Source organism: Oncorhynchus keta, chromosome 15 (genome assembly GCF_023373465.1).
Source record: "Oncorhynchus keta strain PuntledgeMale-10-30-2019 chromosome 15, Oket_V2, whole genome shotgun sequence".
Taxonomy (NCBI): domain Eukaryota; kingdom Metazoa; phylum Chordata; class Actinopteri; order Salmoniformes; family Salmonidae; genus Oncorhynchus; species Oncorhynchus keta.
The window spans coordinates 15,796,004-15,816,808 of NC_068435.1; the positions used below are offsets into that span (position 1 = coordinate 15,796,004).

Below are 20,805 nucleotides of genomic sequence, written 5' to 3' on the forward strand. Positions count from 1 at the left end.
GTTCCCACATATTCTGAGCACTTATTAGCTGCTTTTCCTTCACACTGCGGCCCAACTCATCCCAAACCATCTCAATTGGGTTGAGGTCAGGTGATTGTGGAGGCCAGGTCATCTGATGCAGCACTCCATCACTCTCCTTGGTCAAATAGCCCTTTCACAGCCTACTCATAAGACCAAAGGACAGATTTCCACCGGTCTAATGTTCATTGCTTGTAATTCTTGGCCCAAGCAAGTCTTTTTTTCTTATTGGTGTCCTTTAGTAGTGGTTTCTTTGCAGCATTTCGACCTTGAATGCCTGATTAACACAGTCTCCTCTGAACAGTTGATGTTGAGATGTGTCTGTTACTCTGAAGCATTTATTTGGGCTGCAATCTGAGGTGCAGTTAACTCTAACTTATCCTCTACAGCAGAGGTAACTCTGGGTCTTTCCTGGCGGTCCTCATGAGAGCCAGTTTCTTCATAGAGCTTGATGGTTTTTGTGACTGCTCTTGAAGAAACTTTAAAAGTTCTTGACATTTTCCAGATTGTCTGACCTTCATTTCTTAAAGTAATGATGGACTGTTGTTCCTCTTTGCTTATTTGAGCTGTTCTTGCCATAATATGGACTTGGTATTTTACCAAATAGGGCTATCTTCTGTATACCACCCCTACTGTGTCACAACACAACTGATTGGCTTAAACGCATTAAGGAAATAAATGTCCACAAATGAACTTTTAACAAGACACACCAGTTAATTGAAATTCATTCCAGGTGACTTATGAAGCTGGTTGAGAGAATGTCAAGAGTGTGCAAAGCTGTCATCAAGGCAAAGGGTGGCTACTTTGAAGAATGTCAAATATATAAAACACTTTTTTTGGTTACTACATGATTCCATATGTGTTATTTCATTATTCGGATGTGTTCACTATTATTCTACAATGTAGAAAATAATACAAATAAAGAAAAAACCCTTGAATGAGTAGGTGTGTCCAAACTGTTGAGTGGTAAATAAATATACACTACCGTGCAAAAGTTTGGGGATACTTATAAATGTCCTTTGTTTTGAAAGAAAAGCTCAATTAATTGTCCATTAAAATGACATCAAATTGATCAGAAATACAGTGTAGACATTGTTAATGCTGTAAATGACTCTTGTAGCTGGAAACGGCACATTAAAAAAAATTGAATATCTACATAGGCGTACAGAGGCGCATTATCAGCAACCATTACTCCTGTGTTCCAATGGCACGTTGTGTTAGCTAATCCAAGTTTATCATTTTAAAAGGCTAATTTATCATTAGAAAACCCTTTTGCAATTATGTTAGCACAGTTGAAAACCTTTGTGCTGATTTAAAGAATCAATAAAACGAGCCTCCTTTAGACTACTTTAGTATCTGGAGCATTTGTGGGTTCGATTCCAGGCTCTAAATGACCAGAAACAAAGAATTTCTTCTGAAACTCGTCAGTCTATTCTTGTCCTGAGTAATGAAGGCTATTCCATGCGAGAAATTGCCAAGAAACTGAAGATTGAGTACAAAGCTGTGTACTACTCCCTTCACAGAACAGCGCAAACTGGCTATAACCAGAATAGAAAGAGTGGGAGGCCCCGGTGCACATCTGAGCAAAAGAACAAGTACATTAATGTGTCTAGTTTGAGAAACGGACACCTCACAAGTCCTCAACTGGCAGCTTCATTAAATAGTTCCAGCAAAACACCAGTCTCAACGTCAACAGTGAAGAGGCGACTCCGTGATGCTGCCCTCTTTTAATCAGCACAACAGTTTCCAGCCCTCATTTCTCAGAACAAGAATAGACTGATGAGTTTCAGAAGGAAGTTCTTTGTTTCTGGCCATTTTGAGCCTGTAATCAAACCCACAAATGCTGATAGGTGTTCCTCATGTTGGATATACTCAGGTCTTACCTTGCTGTGACAGCTCAGGCCCTGGGGCTGCTGGCCAGTTTTATTGATTTAAAAAAGAAAATCAGCACAGTTTTCAGATTTGCTAACATAATTGCAAACATGTTTTCTAATGCTCATTTAGCCTTTTCAAATTATAAACTTGGATTAGCTCACAACGTGCCATTGGAACACAGGAGTGATGGTTGCTGATAATGGGCCTCTGTACGCCTATGTAGATATTCCATAAATCTGCTGTTTCCAGCTACAATAGTCATTTACAACATTAAAAATGTCTACACTATATTTCTGATCAATTTCATGGGGAATAAATTTGATTTTCTTTGAAAAAGAAGAACATTTATCTAAGTTACCCCAAACTTTTGCATGGTAGTGTATATTCTAAATTATTATTTTTACCGTGTCTATTTATTTAACCCTTAAACCCACTTGTTTTTCTCCTTTCTTCCCTCTGTGTTCTGTAGGTTGTCACCGTCCAGATCAGGAGGAGCCTGAAAGAATCAAGGACTATTATCGTGTCCTACTCTGCCCCCCCACAGACAACACGGGTAGACTGCCTCGGTTCGTTAGGTTTAGAGCCTGTCCAGCTAGTTTTTGTCACTTGAAGGAGCATGTTGCCAACCCTGTCCCTCTGTTCCATCATTTGGTTAAACCGGGGTATCAAGCTGAGGAAAGTGCTCCACAGCGCCAACACCGGCCTGCTCTGAGGCAGCAGCACCCTACCTACCTTCCTCCATTGACTCTGCCATTTTAGCAATGCTTCTTAGCTTCGGTTAATAGTTCTTAACAGCCACTACTCATCACCCACTACTGCCTGTACATTTCTGGGTTGCCGTAGCATCGGGCCGACATTCGCATTCTCTCAGCGTCTTCGGCAGCTTTTCTCGGTTTCCCAAAATGGCGGTCGAGGGTTTTCAGTACCGTGCCCTCTACGTGTACACCAAGGACTTGGAGGAAGATGTTGATCTGCAGCCCGGGGACATTCTGACCGTCAGCAAGGCCTCCCTACTCTCCCTGAACTTCAAGGAGGGGGACGAGGAGCGTCCCGAGCTCCTAGGCTGGCTGCTGGGCTTCAACGAGCGGACCAAACAGAGGGGGGACTTCCCGGGGACATACGTTCAGTTTGTGGGTCACGTGAGGATGTCACCGCCATCCAGTCAGCCTCGCTCCCAAAGAATCCTCCCAGCAGCCCCAGGGCCTGAGCTGTCACAGCAAGGTAAGTCCTGAGTATATCCAACATTAGGATCACCTTCCTAATATTGAGTGCTGGCCCATGTTGACTCCAATGCTTCCCAAAGTTGTGTCAAGTTGGCTGGATGTCCTTTGGGTGGTGGACCATTCTTGAAACAAAAGGGAAACAGTTGAGCGTGAAAAACCCAAGAGCATTGCACTTACTACATTGCACTTTCTACAATATCCCATTCAAAGGCACTTACATATTTTATTTTGCAAGTTTACCCTCTGAATGGCACATATACACAATACATGTCTCAATCCTTCTTTAACCTGTCTCCTCCCCTTCACTAACACTGATTGAAGTGGATTTAATAAGTGACATCATTAAGGGATCGTAATGTAGCTTTCACCTGGAATCACATGGTCAGTCTGTCATGGACTGGAATCACCTGGTCAGTCTGTCATGGACTGGAATCACCTGGTCAGTCTGTCATGGACTGGAATCACCTTGTCAGTCTGTCATGGACTGGAATCACCTTGTCAGTCTGTCATGGACTGGAATCACCTGGTCAGTCTGTCATGGACTGGAATCACCTGGTCAGTCTGTCATGGACTGGAATCACCTGGTCAGTCTGTCATGAACTGGAATCACCTGGTCAGTCTGTCATGGACTGGAATCACCTTGTCAGTCTGTCATGGACTGGAATCACCTGGTCTGTCTGTCATGGACTGGAATCACCTGGTCAGTCTGTCATGGACTGGAATCACCTGGTCAGTCTGTCATGGACTGGAATCACCTTGTCAGTCTGTCATGGACTGGAATCACCTGGTCTGTCTGTCATGGACTGGAATCACCTGGTCAGTCTGTCATGGACTGGAATCACCTGGTCTGTCTCATGGACTGGAATCACCTGGTCAGTCTGTCATGGACTGGAATCACCTGGTCAGTCTGTCATGGATTGGAATCACCTGGTCAGTCTGTCATGGACTGGAATCACCTTGTCAGTCTGTCATGGACTGGAATCACCTGGTCTGTCTGTCATGGACTGGAATCACCTGGTCAGTCTGTCATGGACTGGAATCACCTGGTCAGTCTGTCATGGACTGGAATCACCTGGTCAGTCTGTCATGGACTGGAATCACCTGGTCAGTCTGTCATGGACTGGAATCACCTGGTCAGTCTGTCATGGACTGGAATCACCTGGTCAGTCTGTCATGGACTGGAATCACCTTGTCAGTCTGTCATGGACTGGAATCACCTGGTCAGTCTGTCATGGACTGGAATCACCTGGTCAGTCTGTCATGGACTGGAATCACCTGGTCAGTCTGTCATGGACTGGAATCACCTTGTCTGTCTGTCATGGACTGGAATCACCTGGTCAGTCTGTCATGGACTGGAATCACCTGGTCAGTCTGTCATGGACTGGAATCACCTGGTCAGTCTGTCATGGACTGGAATCACCTTGTCAGTCTGTCATGGACTGGAATCACCTGGTCAGTCTGTCATGGACTGGAATCACCTGGTCAGTCTGTCATGGACTGGAATCACCTGGTCAGTCTGTCATGGATTGGAATCACCTGGTCAGTCTGTCATGGACTGGAATCACCTTGTCAGTCTGTCATGGACTGGAATCACCTGGTCTGTCTGTCATGGACTGGAATCACCTGGTCAGTCTGTCATGGACTGGAATCACCTGGTCTGTCTGTCATGGACTGGAATCACCTGGTCAGTCTGTCATGGACTGGAATCACCTTGTCAGTCTGTCATGGACTGGAATCACCTTGTCAGTCTGTCATGGACTGGAATCACCTTGTCAGTCTGTCATGGACTGGAATCACCTGGTCAGTCTGTCATGGACTGGAATCACCTGGTCAGTCTGTCATGGACTGGAATCACCTGGTCTGTCTGTCATGGACTGGAATCACCTGGTCAGTCTGTCATGGACTGGAATCACCTTGTCAGTCTGTCATGGACTGGAATCACCTTGTCAGTCTGTCATGGACTGGAATCACCTTGTCAGTCTGTCATGGACTGGAATCACCTGGTCAGTCTGTCATGGACTGGAATCACCTTGTCAGTCTGTCATGGACTGGAATCACCTGGTCAGTCTGTCATGGACTGGAATCACCTGGTCAGTCTGTCATGAACTGGAATCACCTGGTCAGTCTGTCATGGACTGGAATCACTTGTCAGTCTGTCAGGACTGGAATCTGTCATCTGTCATGGACTGGAATCACCTGGTCAGTCTGTCATGGACTGGAATCACCTGGTCAGTCTGTCATGGACTGGAATCACCTTGTCAGTCTGTCATGGACTGGAATCACCTTGTCTGTCTGTCATGGACTGGAATCACCTGGTCAGTCTGTCATGGACTGGAATCACCTGGTCAGTCTGTCATGGATTGGAATCACCTGGTCAGTCTGTCATGGACTGGAATCACCTGGTCTGTCTGTCATGGACTGGAATCACCTGGTCAGTCTGTCATGGACTGGAATCACCTGGTCAGTCTGTCATGGACTGGAATCACCTGGTCTGTCTGTCATGGACTGGAATCACCTTGTCAGTCTGTCATGGACTGGAATCACCTTGTCAGTCTGTCATGGACTGGAATCACCTTGTCAGTCTGTCATGGACTGGAATCACCTTGTCAGTCTGTCATGGACTGGAATCACCTTGTCAGTCTGTCATGGACTGGAATCACCTGGTCAGTCTGTCATGGACTGGAATCACCTTGTCAGTCTGTCATGGACTGGAATCACCTTGTCAGTCTGTCATGGACTGGAATCACCTTGTCAGTCTGTCATGGACTGGAATCACCTTGTCAGTCTGTCATGGACTGGAATCACCTTGTCAGTCTGTCATGGACTGGAATCACCTGGTCAGTCTGTCATGGACTGGAATCACCTGGTCAGTCTGTCATGGACTGGAATCACCTGGTCAGTCTGTCATGGACTGGAATCACCTGGTCAGTCTGTCATGGACTGGAATCACCTGGTCTGTCTGTCATGGACTGGAATCATCTTGTCAGTCTGTCATGGACTGGAATCACCTTGTCAGTCTGTCATGGAAAGAGCAGGTGTTCTTAATGTTTGGTATACTCAGTGTATTTCACTTTAGATATTTATATTCTGTTGATTGATTGTCTCGGGAGAGAAATGTTACCAGCATTATAATTTTGTTTACTACTTCCATTAAAAAAAAAGTTTTTAAATGGAGATGTTTATTAATACACCAATGAAGTTGCCATTCAATGTTGAGGAGAGTTGTGCATTCCTCTCAATATAGTCATGACATTGTAAAGAATGTTATGAAAAACAAGCTCCAGCGGAGTTGTGTTTGAAGAAAACATAAATCCTTGAATGCGAAGTCCATATTTGCTGGAAAGTTTTAGTATATTGACTACTAATAATGTGTCTTAATTGAGCTGCTCTTGGCTTATTGTTTTGTCCAAGGCTTTCACGGTTTGCTCCGACCGCAAACTGACCCTTCTAATCTTCCGTAAAGACTAAAGAGCTGTCATAAACCTCTCTCAATCCAAATGCAACTAAGCAATTTCTAATTTGAACCTAATCCAGTTACTGACCTGACTCTTGGTCAGGTTTTCTTCAACGTCTCGTATATTATTACCTTGACCCTCCATTCAACTCTCCTGCAAAGGATAGGGGTGAGTTGCATTCAATCGTGTTGTACAAGGTTGTGTCTAAGAGTTCATTAGTGAGTGCTACACATTAGATGTGCTCCAATCTTTTTACATACCTATTACACATGTATTGCTAAACTCCCTGTACACATATGAGAGGTTATTAAGGAAGTTAGGAACTGAACCTGTGAGAGGTAAATTGTGGATTTACTGCATTTCTAACGGGTTACCCCTGAGTAGAGAAATGTTCCAGTTGATTTATTATGAATAAGTCAGATTGTCAGGAAACACTATCACATTGTTTCACCAAGTGATAACCTGTCCAATCTTTTAATCTCTGAACTACTATATAACTGCATAAATATATGGATGATTCATTCATGAAGTATTTTTACTGTGGTGCTCTCCAACTCAAATATACCCTTGGCTTTTGCCTTCTTCTGTACTCCTAGTTCTCTCTCTCTTCCTCACTCTCACTCCCTCGCATTCAGCCCTAAGATCTCATTTATGGTTTTCTTTTTTTTGGAAGGCCAGTGGTTCATTGGGCCAAAATGGATAAAAAATTATTTATCTAGTTACTTATGTGATTTGTATTGGGTTGAAAATGCACATTCCTCCTCTGTTAAAGGTAATGTTCCCCAAAGCTCCATTCTGCCCTTTAGTGACAGGTAAGCTAAGCACATTATAAACTTTGAATTACCTCTAGTTCATCACTTATACAGTGGCTCATTGTAATTCATGTTTACTCATTTGGTAAGCACTCCAGTGCAGACCTATTAAACACAGGCCTGCTCCAAACTCATTAGAACTAACTGGAGTTCTGCAAGTCTTGATTATGCTACCTGGATAGGAACATGATAAATATTTGACCTGGAAAGAACCAGTGGTAGAGTTTAATGGTAAGCTGAAGTGAACGTATAGGCCCTGGCCAGACTGGGGTGGGTGGGAGGGGGGGCTCCTCAGAGTTGATGTTTGGCGAGAGAAACCAGTTTGGGTAGCAGAGGTCTCTCTGATTTGGATAGAGCAGGGGAGACGTGCAAAATGCTTTGCCAAGAGAGACAGTGAAGAGGGGAGGGAGGGAGCAGGGGGTTGATTTGGCCTAGCACCAATAGTGCATTGTAGATTAGGAATGGGTAGGCCCAGATTTGTACAGATATCATCTTTCTATCTCCCTCAAGATAGTGAGGCCCTAGTTGTTGTGTGTGACAGATTTAGCATTTTACAGATTTAGCATTTGGCCTTAATATTTGGTTGAATTGATATGCATTGTATGTTAAAACGGCAAACCTAACTTTATCCAATGGGCTGATTTGTTCATGCATTTGAACATGGCTTTGTCATGATTTTGTACAAGTATTCTAGAATGCTCAGTGTAGGCATAATGCAATGAGTACACTAGTTTCTTCCTTACATTTTCACGGGAAACCTAACTTAGAATAAAATGGCTTATTGGAAGAGTCCCATAAGTACATGTTTTCGCTCAGATTCACTCTAAACTTTGGTCCTGCCAGTTTGACAAGTAGGTATAATCTTTTCAGATAACTTTTACAGATGCTTCCATTCCCATCAATCTGTGTTATTTGCCAGAGAAACCCAGGAACTTTGGGGAATTACACCAGATTTTAAATCAAAATCAGGCTAAAGTCCCAACAGTTCTCCTTTGACATTAAAACTAAGCATTGCTCGTGAGGAGGGAGGCTTTTTTTTTCTTTCCTTCCTCTCCCTGGCCTCACTTTTACTGCCTGCTGAAGTGAACCATGGCTTGGCATTTTTGCAAACTCCTCCTCTGCCTCCTCCTCATCCCCCTGGTTCACATACTCTTCTGATACTGTCTCCAGGCAGCTATAAACTATCTACCCGCCCCAGTTCTCAGAAAGGATAGGCCTTTTCTCTCTGCTCCCTGCCCCTTACCAGGAACCAGTTTTCAAAGAATCCAATGAAGGGAAGGGGAGTGAGGCCTTCCCAGTCTCTGGCAGCAGATATAGGAACCAGCTGGAACTGCGCTTGCTTTTAAGATATATATATATATATTTATTTGTTTTGTTGGGGCCATACATTTCTTTGTGACTGGAGAACTGTGGGCAGCCACTTGTGGATTTGTTTCTGCTTGAGCTAGTTTTTACATGCCCCAGTAAAAAGCACAGATTTTGGGGGTAAAATCAAACAAATCGAAACACAGTGGTCAAGCAAACCAATGCAATGTAAATACTGAGCTTTAAAACTTCGTAGTAGCCTGGCCCCCTCAGACTGGGCTGCATCAATGTAATCTTGGTCTGAAGCACATTTTGACTCAAGGGGTGATATAGTACTTAATACACGGCCTGTCTACATTGCTGGGATGCACTGTTCAGAACTACAGATGTACTGTAGCCCATGCAATAAGAGCAGCACTACTGCATAACATCACAGAGCTGTTGACGCATCATTAGCAGAATCTCCTGCCTTGTTCTACATTGCATAATGTATTGTGCAGATAACAGATGCATTTTTTGATGGGTGGATTGAGGAAAAGGTATACGTTTTTAGGTGCATAATTCTGACGTGACTTTTAAAAGACAATCCACATATTTTATACACGCGGCACATTATTTGATCACCTATGAACAGTTTTATAAGGAGGATCCAGAGAAAAGTGTTCGATAAACACATGTAGATTTCTCTATAGGAATTGGTGTGAAGTTACTTTGAGTTGAGTTTGCTAAGATATTCAGACAATGGGCAACCTTGAACCCCATTGTTTTGGTGTATAGTACAATGTTAACATTAGCCTGCAGTAGCTAGGTGTTAAGAGAGGGTACCCAGCAGCCTATTTAGTTGGTGTGGAGCAGCAACAGTTGAGTTGAGGTTTCGGGTGCAAAAATAGGTGGAACTTATTTTACAGTGCAGGTGATGAGAAGACTGAATCCAGAGGTTGTACATACAACATATACAAGTGGGAAAGAATAGCTGTCAGAAATGTATAACTTGAATGGTGATTTGGTTGCACAATTCACATTACAATGGCCAATGCTAAAATTGTTAATAACTTAATTAGCATATAAATGCACGTTTTCGATAAACAATGAAACACCCCTTAATAACGGAGACCAAATACAAAGAAGTGCACCGACTGTGCCTAATAAATCCGAATTAATTGAAGATAAATCAAGAAATCTGTCATGAATATAAAAGTTTTTGCATCAGTCTAGTCGTGCAATTTAACATCTAGTTAAGATGTTTGGTGCAGTAATTCTCAAGTGTAACAATGTGCATGAAAACTAGTGGTGCACTGCAGGCAGTAGGGCCTAGCCCCCCTAATTGTTGACCAATCACCAACAAAGGGGTGTAGACTTCAGCTACCAAACTTCGACTTGCCTCAACAACACAAAAATGGTGTGGGAACAGCCCCCCAAAAAATGTAACTGCCAAAGACCCAAACAAACTGGAGTCAACTGTTTTGACTGAAGCATGTGACAGGCTTTACAACAGTTTGGCGACAGAACAAAATCAATACAAACTCTAAACTTCTCTAAATAATTGACATGATTGCCAGACTCTCACATTTGTGTCTTTACATATTACATTGCACAATGTTTTGAAGGCATTATAGCGATCTCATAGCCATAGGTTAGCAAGAAATGTTTGAACCAAATAATCAGTCCTTTTTTGTGGTAGCACAGCCGAAGCAGATTGGATAAGGCCTTGCTATTTGAAGCTAAAATATATGCATCTCCATCAGTCATGATGTGAAGAAATTCTCAAAGGTTAAATCTGATCAATGCTATCTTATGAATGAATCTCCATTTCACTGCATGAAATATCCTCTGATGACTGGCTTGAAAGCCCTCATGAGTTGAGACTGTGAGAGGGAGACCAAAAGAGAGGTAGGGAGGAGAACAGAATGTGGGAGAACTAGCCTGGTCTTCCACCGACTGATCGCGAGGCAGTGCAAATATTTTAGGTTCAAATAGCAAGGCCTTATCCAATCTGCTTCGCTTGTGCTACCATCCGCTTTTCACAAACCACTGTGAGAAGATAGTAAGCAAATGTTAGAATTGTTGCTCAACAATCTCACAATTAGGTGAACATGGCTAAATGTCAGAGCTTCTCTCACTGTAGAAGTCTGGAAACAGGCATTAACCAGAGCAAGGGTATGTTTCGGTGACCATATTACTGCCACACCGGAGACTGGACCATTATCCTGCACCTTTCTAAATCAAACAAATTACACACATATATATATTATTTAGTATATGTAAAGACACAATTAAATCAAGAATAGTGTGATGGGTAACAATATTAGCCTAGCAAGAAACACATGCTGCTTTTGGTGACATTTTCAAATCAAAGTTGCACACCTCATGTAGGCTAGCCCATAGGCCTGTATGTTTTGATGAGGTTTGTATCACAACTAAAGTGGCCAAATAACTTTCTTAAAATGAAGCACATTAATTTAATTTACAACGGGTGTAGAACCTAACTGGCACACGTGAGGTTCAATTTTGTGGAAGATCATTTTCACCATATAAGTGCACCTTTTATAATAAAAACATAACACGCATAATCACATTTGTGTTGTGTTCCTGCTAATGGAACATTTGTACTTATAGCCTACTGCCATTTGCATTGCAGCACTTTTAATGTGAAGAAATAGCCTAATAGTTAGTTCATCAACATTTTAAGCTAAATGTTTTCATCTGTTGCGTCAGGCTCATTGATTAAAACAGGTTTTTGGTTGTATTAATTTGGGATCTATTGCATCCCACAACTGTCCCAGACCATGTTTGGAATATGTATATCTCACACAGAATAGAATAGGTCAACATTTGTACTGTGGGGGATAGTAGATTTACAGACTAGTGCTTTTGCTCTTTGTTAAGCCTACTCATCTTGTTGGCTGACAAGAAGTAAATGTGGACAGCTCTTCCAATATTTTCAATATGCACCTCGGAATTGGAAAAGGACTTGCGCAGTTGCTTCCCCGATATGTCTGTCTTCACGTGTAGCCTGTGAGAAAGACCTTATCACGTGACAGAGAGCCATGTTAGTGAGAGGTTCTTCGGCACGCAGCCGGTAGATTGTTTATAATTATTATATTCAAATCGAATTTTATTGGTCACACACATAGTAGTATCTAACAATTCACAACAATACACATCTAAAATAATGGAATTAAGAAATATATAAATATTAGGACGAGCAATGTCAGAGTAGCATTGACTAAAATACAGTAGAATAGAATACAGTATATACAGTTGAAGTCGGAAGTTTACATACACCTTAGCCAAATAAATTTAAACTCAGTTTTACACAATTGCTGACATTTAATCCTAGTAAAAATTCCCTGTTTTAGGTCAGTTAGGATTAACACTTTATTTTAAGAATGTGAAATGTCAGAATAATAGTAGAGAGAATGATTTATTTCAGCTTTTATTTATTTCATCACATTCCCAGTGGGTCAGAAGTTTACATACACTCAATTCGTATTTGGTAGCATTGCCTTTAAATTGTTTAACTTGGGTCAAACGTTTTGGGTAGCCTTCCACAAGCTTCCCACAATAAGTTGGGTGAATTTTGTCCCATTACTCCTGACAGAGCTGGTGTAACAAAGTCAGGTTTGTAGGCCTCCTTGCTCGCACACGCTTTTTCAGTTCTGACCACAAATTTTCTATAGGATTGAGGTCAGGGCTTTGTGATGGCCACTCCGGTACCTTGACTTTGCTGTCCTTAAGCCATTTTGCCACAACTTTGGAAGTATGCTTGAGGTCATTGTCCATTTGGAAGACCCATTTGCGACCAAGCTTTAACTTCCTGACTGATGTCTTGAGATGTTGCTTCAATATATCCACATAATTTTCTTACCTCATGATGCCAGTGCACCAGTCCCTCCTGCAGCAAAGCACCCCTACAACATGATGCTGCCACCCCCGTGCTTCACAGTTGGGATGGTGTTCTTCGGCTTGCAAGCCTCCCCTTTTTCCTCCAAACACAACGATGGTCATTATGGCCAAAGAGTTCTATTTTTGTTTCATCAGACCAGAGGACATTTCTCCAAAAAGTACGATCTTTGTCCCCATATGTGCAGTTGCAAACCATAGTCTGGCTTTTTATGGCGGTTTTGGAGCAATGGCTTCTTCCTTGCTGAGCGGCCTTTCAAGTTATGTCGATATAGGACTCCACTTACTGTGGATATAGATACCTTTGTACCTGTTTCCTCCAGCATCTTCACAAGGTCCTTTGCTGTTGTTCTGGGATTGATTTGCACATTTTGCACTAAAGTACATTCATCTCTAGGACACAGAACGGGTTTCCTTCCTGAGCGGTATGATGGCTGCGTGATCCCATGGTGTTTATACTTGCGTACTAATGTTTGTACAGATGAACATGGTACCTTCAGGCATTTGGAAATTGCTCCCAAAGATGAACCAGACTTGTGGAGTTCTACAATTGTTTTACTGTTTTATTGTTTTCAATTGTATTGGCTGATTTATTTTGATGTTCCCATGATGTCAAGCAAAGGCACTGAGTTTGAAGGTATGCCTTGAAATACATCCACAGGTACACCTCCAATTGACTCAAATGATCTCAATTAGCCTATCATAAGCTTCTAAAGCCATGAAATCATTTTCTGGAATGTTTGTTTAAAGGCACAGTCAACTTAGTGTATGTAAACTTCTGACCCACTAGAATTGTGATTTAAGTGAAATAATCTGTCTGTAAACAATTGTTGGAAAAATTACTTGTGTCATGCACAAAGTTGATGTCCTAACCGACTTGCCAAAACTATAGTTTGTTAACAAGAAATTTGTGGTGTGGTTGAAAAACATGTTTTAATGACTCCAACCTAAGTGTATGTAAACTTCCAACTTCAACTGTACATATGAGATGAGTAAAGCAGTATGTAAACATTTTTTAAAGTGACTAGTGATTCCATGCCTATGTATATAGGGCAGCAGCCTATAAGGTGAAGGGTTGAGTAACTGGGTGGTAGCCGGCTAGTGATGGCTATTTTAACAGTCTGATGGCCTTGAGATAGAAGCTGTTTTTCAGTCTCTCTTCCCAGCTTTGATTCACCTGTACTGACCTTGCCTTGCCTGGATGATAGCGGGGTGAACAGGCTGTGGCTCGGGTGGTTGATGTCTTTGATGATCTTTTTGGCCTTCCTGTGACATCAGGTGCCGCTGGTGTCCTGGAAGGCAGGCAGTCTGCCCCCGGTGATATGTTGGGCAGACCGCACCACCCTCTGGAGAGCCCTGCGTTTGTGGGCGGTGCAGTTGCCGTACCAGACAGTGATACAGCATGACAGGATGCTCTCAATTATGCATCTGTAAAAGTTTCGGAGAGTCTTGGGGGCCAAGCCAAATTTCTTCAGCCTCCTGAGGTTGAAGAGGCGCTGTTGAGCCTTCTTCACCACACTGTCTGTGTCGGTGGACCATTTCAGGTTGTCATTAATGTGTACGCCAAGGAACTTGAAGCTTTCTGTCACGGTTTTCATAAGGTGAAGGAGAGTCGGACCAAACTGCAGCGTGTATATTGTGATCCATGTTTAATAAAACAAACGTAACACGAATCCAAAACACAAACTCTACAAAACAATAAACGTAATGAAAACCGAAACAGCCTAAACTGGTGCAAACTAACACAGAATAAGGACGTCAAGACACTCTGGCGGGCACTTCTGGCGGATCCTGGCAGGCTGGTGGATCTAACTGATCCTGACAGACTGGTGGCGCTGGGCAGACTGGCGGCGCTGGGCAGAGGGGCTCTGGCGCCTCTGGGCTGAGGGGCTCTGGCGCCTCTGGGCTGAGGGGCTCTGGCGCCGGACAGGCGGGAGACTCCGGCAGCGGCGCCGGACAGGCGGGAGACTCCGGCAGCGCAGGAGAGGTGAGGCGCACTATAGGCCTGATGCGTGGTGCTGGCACTGGTGGTACTGGGCCGAGGATACGCACAGGAAGCCTGGTGCAGGGAGCTGCTACCGGAGGGCTGGGGTGTGGAGGTGGTACTGGATAGACCGGACCGTGCAGGCGCACTGGAGCTCTTGAGCACCGAGCCTGCCCAACCTTACCTGGTTGAATACTCTCGGTCGCCCTGCCAGTGCGGCGAGGTGGAATAGCCCGTACTGGGCTATGTAGGCGAACCGGAGACACCGAGCGCAAGGCTGGTGCCATGTAAGCCAGCCCAAGGAGACGCACTGGGGACCAGATGCGTAGAGCCGGCTTCATGGCATTTGGCTCGACGCTCAATCTAGCCCGGCCGATACGCGGAGCTGGAATATACCGCACCGGGCTATGCACCCGCACTGGGGACACCGTGCACACCACTGCATAACACGGTGCCTGCCCGGTCTCTCTAGCCCCCCGGTAAGCACAGGGAGTTTGCGCAGGTCTCCTACCTGGCATTGCCATACTCCCTGTAAGCCATACTCCCTGGGGCTGATTCCCGGGCTTCCGTCCGCGCCGTCGTGCTTGCTTCGCCAACCTCATTCTCCTGTAACCTTCCGCGCACTGCTCCATCGAATCCCAGGCGGGATTCTCCTCCCAAGAAGTATAGTCCATACTGTACTCCTCTTTGGGCTGCTCCTGTTTCCTCTTCTCCTGCTGCACCTTTGGGCGGCTACACTCCCCTGGTTTAGCCCAGGGTCCTCTCCCGTCAAGGATTTCCTCCCATGTCCAGAAATCCTTAATACGCAGCTCCTCTTTGGGCTGCTCCTGCCTGTTGACACGCTGCTTGGTCCGTTTACGGTGGGTGATTCTGTCACGGTTTTCATAAGGTGAAGGAGAGTCGGACCAAACTGCAGCGTGTATATTGTGATCCATGTTTAATAAAACAAACGTAACACGAATCCAAAACACAAACTCTACAAAACAATAAATGTAATGAAAACCGAAACAGCCTAAACTGGTGCAAACTAACACAGAATAAGGACGTCAAGACACTCAGGACAATCACCCACAATACAACCAAAGAATATGGCTGCCTAAATATGGTTCCCAATCAGAGACAACGATAAGCACCTGCCTCTGATTGAGAACCACTCCAGACAGCCATAGACTTTGCTAGATAACCCCACTAGCTACAATCCCAAATACATACACACCAAAACCCCAAGACAAAACACACCACAATACAAAAACCCCATGCCACACCCTGGCCTGACCCAATACATGAAGAAAAACACAAAATACTTAGACCAGGGCGTGACACTTTCTACTAGAGGTCGATGATTATGATTTTTCAACACCGATAACGATTATTGGAGGACCAAAAAAAGCTGATGCCGATTTTTTTGTAGTTGTAATAATGACAATTACAACGATACTGAATGAAAACTTATTTTAACTTAATATAATACATCAATAAAATCAATTTAGCCTCAAATAAATAGGGAAACATGTTCAATTTGGTTTAAATAATGCAAATAATGTTGGAGAAGAAAGTTAAAGTGCAATATGTGCCATGTAAAAAAGGTTTAAAAAACGTTTAAGTTCCTTGCTCAGAACATGAGAACATATGAAAGCTGGTGGTTCCTTTTAACATGAGTCTTCAATTTTCCCAGGTAAGAAGTTTTAGGTTGTAGTTATTATAGGATTTATAGGACTATTTCCCTCTATACCATTTGTATGTCATATACCTTTGACTATTGGATGTTTTTATAGGCACTTTAGTATTGCCAGTGTAACAGTATAGCTTCCGTCCCTCTCCTCGCCCCTACCTGGTCTCGAACCAGGAACACATCGACAACAGCCACCCTCAAAGCATCGTTACCCATCGCTCCACAAAAGCCGCGGCCCTTGCAGAGCAAGGGGAACAACTACTCCAAGTCTCAGAGCGAGTGACTTCACCAATTGAAACGCTATTAGCGTGCACCCCGCTAACTAGCTCGCCATTTCACATCGGTTACACCAGCCTAATCTCGGGAGTTGGTAGGCTTGAAGTCATAAACAGCTCAATGCTTGAAGCATTACAAAGAGCTGCTGGCAAAACGCACAAAAGTGCTGTTTGAATGAATGTGTACGAGCCTGCTGCTGCCTACTACCGCTCAGTCAAACTGCTCTATCAAATATCAAATCATAGACTTAATTATAATATAATAACACACAGAAATACGAGCCTTGGGTCATTAATATGGTCGAATCCGGAAACTATTATTTCGAAAACAAAACGTTTATTCTTTCAGTGAAATACGTAACTGTTCCGTATTTTATCTAACGGGTGGCATCCCTAAGTCTTAATATTGCTGTTACATTGTACAACCTTCAATGTTATGTCATAATTATGTACAATTCTAGCAAATTAATTATTCCTTTGTTAGGAATAAATGTACTTGACACAGTTCGCAATGAGCCAGGCGGCCCAAACTGCTGCATTGTGACTGCTGACTGCTTGCACGGAACGCAAGAGAAGTGACACAATTTCCCTAATTATAAGAAATTCATGTTAGCAGGCAATATTAACTAAATATGCAGGTTTAAAAATATATACTTGTGTATTGATTTTAAAGAAAGGCATTGATATTTATGGTTAGGTTTGGTGCAACGACAATGCTAAATCATCACCTGTTTGGCGAAGTAGGCTGTGAATCGAGGAGAAATGAACAGGCAACGCATCGATTATATGCAACGCAGGACATGCTAGATAAACTAGTAATATTGTCAACCATGTGTAGTTAACTAGTGATTATGTGAAGATTGATTGTTTTTTATAAGTTTAATGCTAGCTAGCAACTTACCTTGGCTTCTTGCTGCCCTCGTGTAACAGGAAGTCAGCCTGCCACGCAGGCTCCTCGTGGAGTGCAATGTAAGGCAGGTGGTTAGAGCATTGGACTAGTAACCAGAAGGTTGCAAAAACTAAATCTGTTGATCTGCCCCTGAACAAGACAGTTAACCCACCGTTCCTAGGCCGTCATTGAAAATAAGAATGTGTTCTTAACTGACTTAAATAAAGGTATAAAAAAATAAAAAATATCGGCAAAATCGGTGGCCAAAAATACAGATTTCCGATTGTTATTAAAACATGAAATCGGCCCCAATTAATCGGCCATTTCGATTAATCGGTCAACCTCTACTTTCTACCTTCTCCACTGCAGTCCCATCGATGTGGATAGGGGCGTGCTCCCTCTTCTGTTTCCTGAAGTCCACGATCAGCTCCTTAGTTTTTTTGACGTTGAGGGAGAGATTGACGTTGAGGGGGCGGCATTACGGCCACACAACGTGGATGCAGCTGGGAAATTCAAGACATTATCAAGTTCTTGTCAAATTGTGAATGAGAGACTGATGAAGTGTGTACAGCCTGTGCACAAAGCAAACCAGAGCTCATGTCTTTCATCCAACTTTTCAAATCATCATTAGAGTGGCATCATGCAGCACCATATAGCCAAACATTTGTATCACAACTGTTACATAAATAACTCTAAATTAAGCATATAGGAGGACCTGTTTCTTTGGTATCTGATGAACACAGAATAACCGATGTGCCTACTCCCTCAAATCGTTTGGAGAAAATATCCTTTCTATTTCATCCAGCTATGTTATATTGTGTTCTTCATACTATAAAATAATGCCACGTAATTCTAACAACATCTTATCTAAATGACCTAGTGTAGCCAGATCAGGGCCCAACATAAGGACAACTCAGAGTATGCTATGCTATTCTGTTCTTCTGTTCTTCATATCATGTTTCTTTAGACCTGTCTAAAATTAATAATGTATTCATTGTGATGGTGTAGGCTATATTACATGGATTTATTAGACATTTTCAGATGTAGATGTTCCAAATGTCTGCATCAGTGGCTTGTAAACTATGCGTTGAAACCAGGAGATGCTAAATGTTTTTATGGTAATTAACGGTCAATTACTGTGAGGCCGGTAGTTATTTGCTTGACAATCACCGGTTGACAAAATTTCATGACCGCAACAGCCCTAACCAAAGCAGACCATTAAACTTCCACACAGACGGCCCATCCCAGCGTGAATAAAGCTGGTTACGGTTATCACATGATTATACTGCTCTCTCCCTCTCCCCTCCCTCCATCTGTTCTGTCTCTGTCTGTCTGTGTTCTCTCTCTGCCTGTGTTCTCTCTCTGCTCTCTCTCCAGGGCATGTTGAGTCGCAGGCCTGCCTGCCAGCACACAGACCGCCGAGGTGGTTCTAATTGAGTAATGATGAGTTGGTGCTCTCTCCAAAAACCCAAAGATGACTCCAGGGCCACAGCTGTCCCCCCCCACCCCACCCGCCTCCTCATTTGCACAAAAACCCAAGCTACTCTGAGCGCGTGTGTGACAGAGCGAGGGATGGTAGAGTTATTCTTCCGGAGGAGTATATGGCATTTGATTCTCCTGCCACCCACCTCCAAAGTATTGGAGTACATTTGTTTTGTGGTTTTTATAGTCTATATTTTTGCTTATTTGCCTATTGGATTTGATTTCCTTATTTTATTGGCTGCGGCCCACCCCAACCCCAAGTGCATATTAGTTCCATGCTAGATTGCATGTCTGTGGATTGCCTTCAGTCCTGTTGAATTGAATATTCACTGTACTATGCTGTTAAACAGAATAACTACTTGATTTGAGTATGACTTGCATAGTCTGTATTTATCGATAGGTCATTTATTTCCTTTATTTTCATTTATTAAACAGCAGACAGGTTTTTATTGAACTATTTCCTAACCAGATTCGAGAATACCTATTGGTGGGAAGACACATTATGACAACTGAGCAATTGCTGCTAGAGTCAGTTGAAATTGAGCCCCAGCTGCCCTCCCCCCGTGTAATGTTGTTTACATGTCCCTATATATTTTTTATAGTTACAGAAATGAAAAACATAGATTAAACAAACATTTTCAATTGTGCGGTGGAGGGTCCCCTCAATGGCATTTTGAAATTGCTAAGTCTGCCCCTGCGAAAATCAACCCACCAAAAATGGACCCTGCTGCTGCATGCTAGCACAGGCTGTTACCGCTCATCACTCCGGAAAAGCAGTTCCCATGTTTAACGTGCAACGGATAGAGGGAGAGATCGAGAGAGGGGCAGAATGTGCTGACGCTGCGCTTTAGTCTGAACTCCCCAAATGAATAATCAGCCGCGGTTCAGCCGTGCACTGCCAGGAGCAGGAGACTGCCAAGCTCTGGCCTCGGGTGCGGTGGGCCCGAAAAGGAGGCCCTGGCAGCCGGACACAGGGCTTTTGCTTGTTCAGGATTTTTGATTAAATCCTTTATTGTGCTCCACTCACGCAAAGGTCCAAGGCGAAACAAGCGCAGAGAAATGACTGGAGGGGTGGAAAAGGAGAGTGCGGAGAGAGAAGGGAAATGGGATCTCTTTTTCTCTCTGTTACCCCTCCCTCACTCTCTACCTCGCTTTCCCTCAGTGACTGAAAAGATGTTTGATTTACTGTATGGGGTAGTTGTGGTGAGGTGAAAAGTTTTTGTCCCTCAACAGACCGGCTGGCTCTGGTTGTGTATCGTCTTTCTGTTCACTAAGCCCCTTTCCTTTCTCAATGGTACATTGCTTGTCTGGGATTATTTCTATTTTTGGACAATGTAAATGTAATGTATAAGGGACTCAGTCTCTGGAGTCTAGACAATAGTGTTTTTGGCTGCCTCCAACTGCTGTTTATGGGATATGTGGTCTTCCTTGAGCAAATATGAAATGAAAAGCACATGCATTCACATTTTAAAGGACAAGTGATAGTCCGGTCGTGCAGCTCTCTGTCAATGGAGGCCTTCTGGAATCCAGTTTTTAAGGTTTTTCCAGAAAATGTAACCATGGATTGTGTTGTTGTTTCAGCTGTTTCTCTTCTGGATTTGACTGAGCAGTTCACACCGCCAGAAACTGCTCCCCCTACCCTGGTGAACCTAGTGGAGGCCATTGAGAAGAAAGGTACGCACTCACACACAACACAAGGCAATGCATCACAACGCAAACATTAACATACATACACAGTAAATTGAAATATACAGCGGTATCCTAGTAGTCGCCATTCAGAGGAGAGGCACAATGGAACACATTATATTACGCAGATAGTTAGTCCAAATCCTGTTTCATATCTCCTCAGACTACACTATACAGCCTACACTGTAGTGTTTATTTGTCCCTGATATTTATTCTCACCTGTGTG

The 20,805-nt window shown here is 43.4% G+C and overlaps 1 protein-coding gene across 2 annotated transcripts in view; it reads left to right on the forward strand.

Moving 5' to 3' along the window:
* Nucleotides 1-20,805, forward strand: part of LOC118394501 (phosphatidylinositol 3-kinase regulatory subunit gamma-like) — a 57,254-nt gene that overhangs the window by 5,722 nt on the left and 30,727 nt on the right. For both annotated transcript variants that reach the window (XM_052463479.1, XM_035787726.2), the window contains exons 2-3: nucleotides 2,363-3,114; nucleotides 20,475-20,567. In XM_052463479.1, coding sequence (XP_052319439.1) covers nucleotides 2,796-3,114; nucleotides 20,475-20,567 — 412 coding nt within the window. In that variant the 5' untranslated portion in view covers nucleotides 2,363-2,795. The remainder of the gene's footprint in view (nucleotides 1-2,362; nucleotides 3,115-20,474; nucleotides 20,568-20,805) is intronic.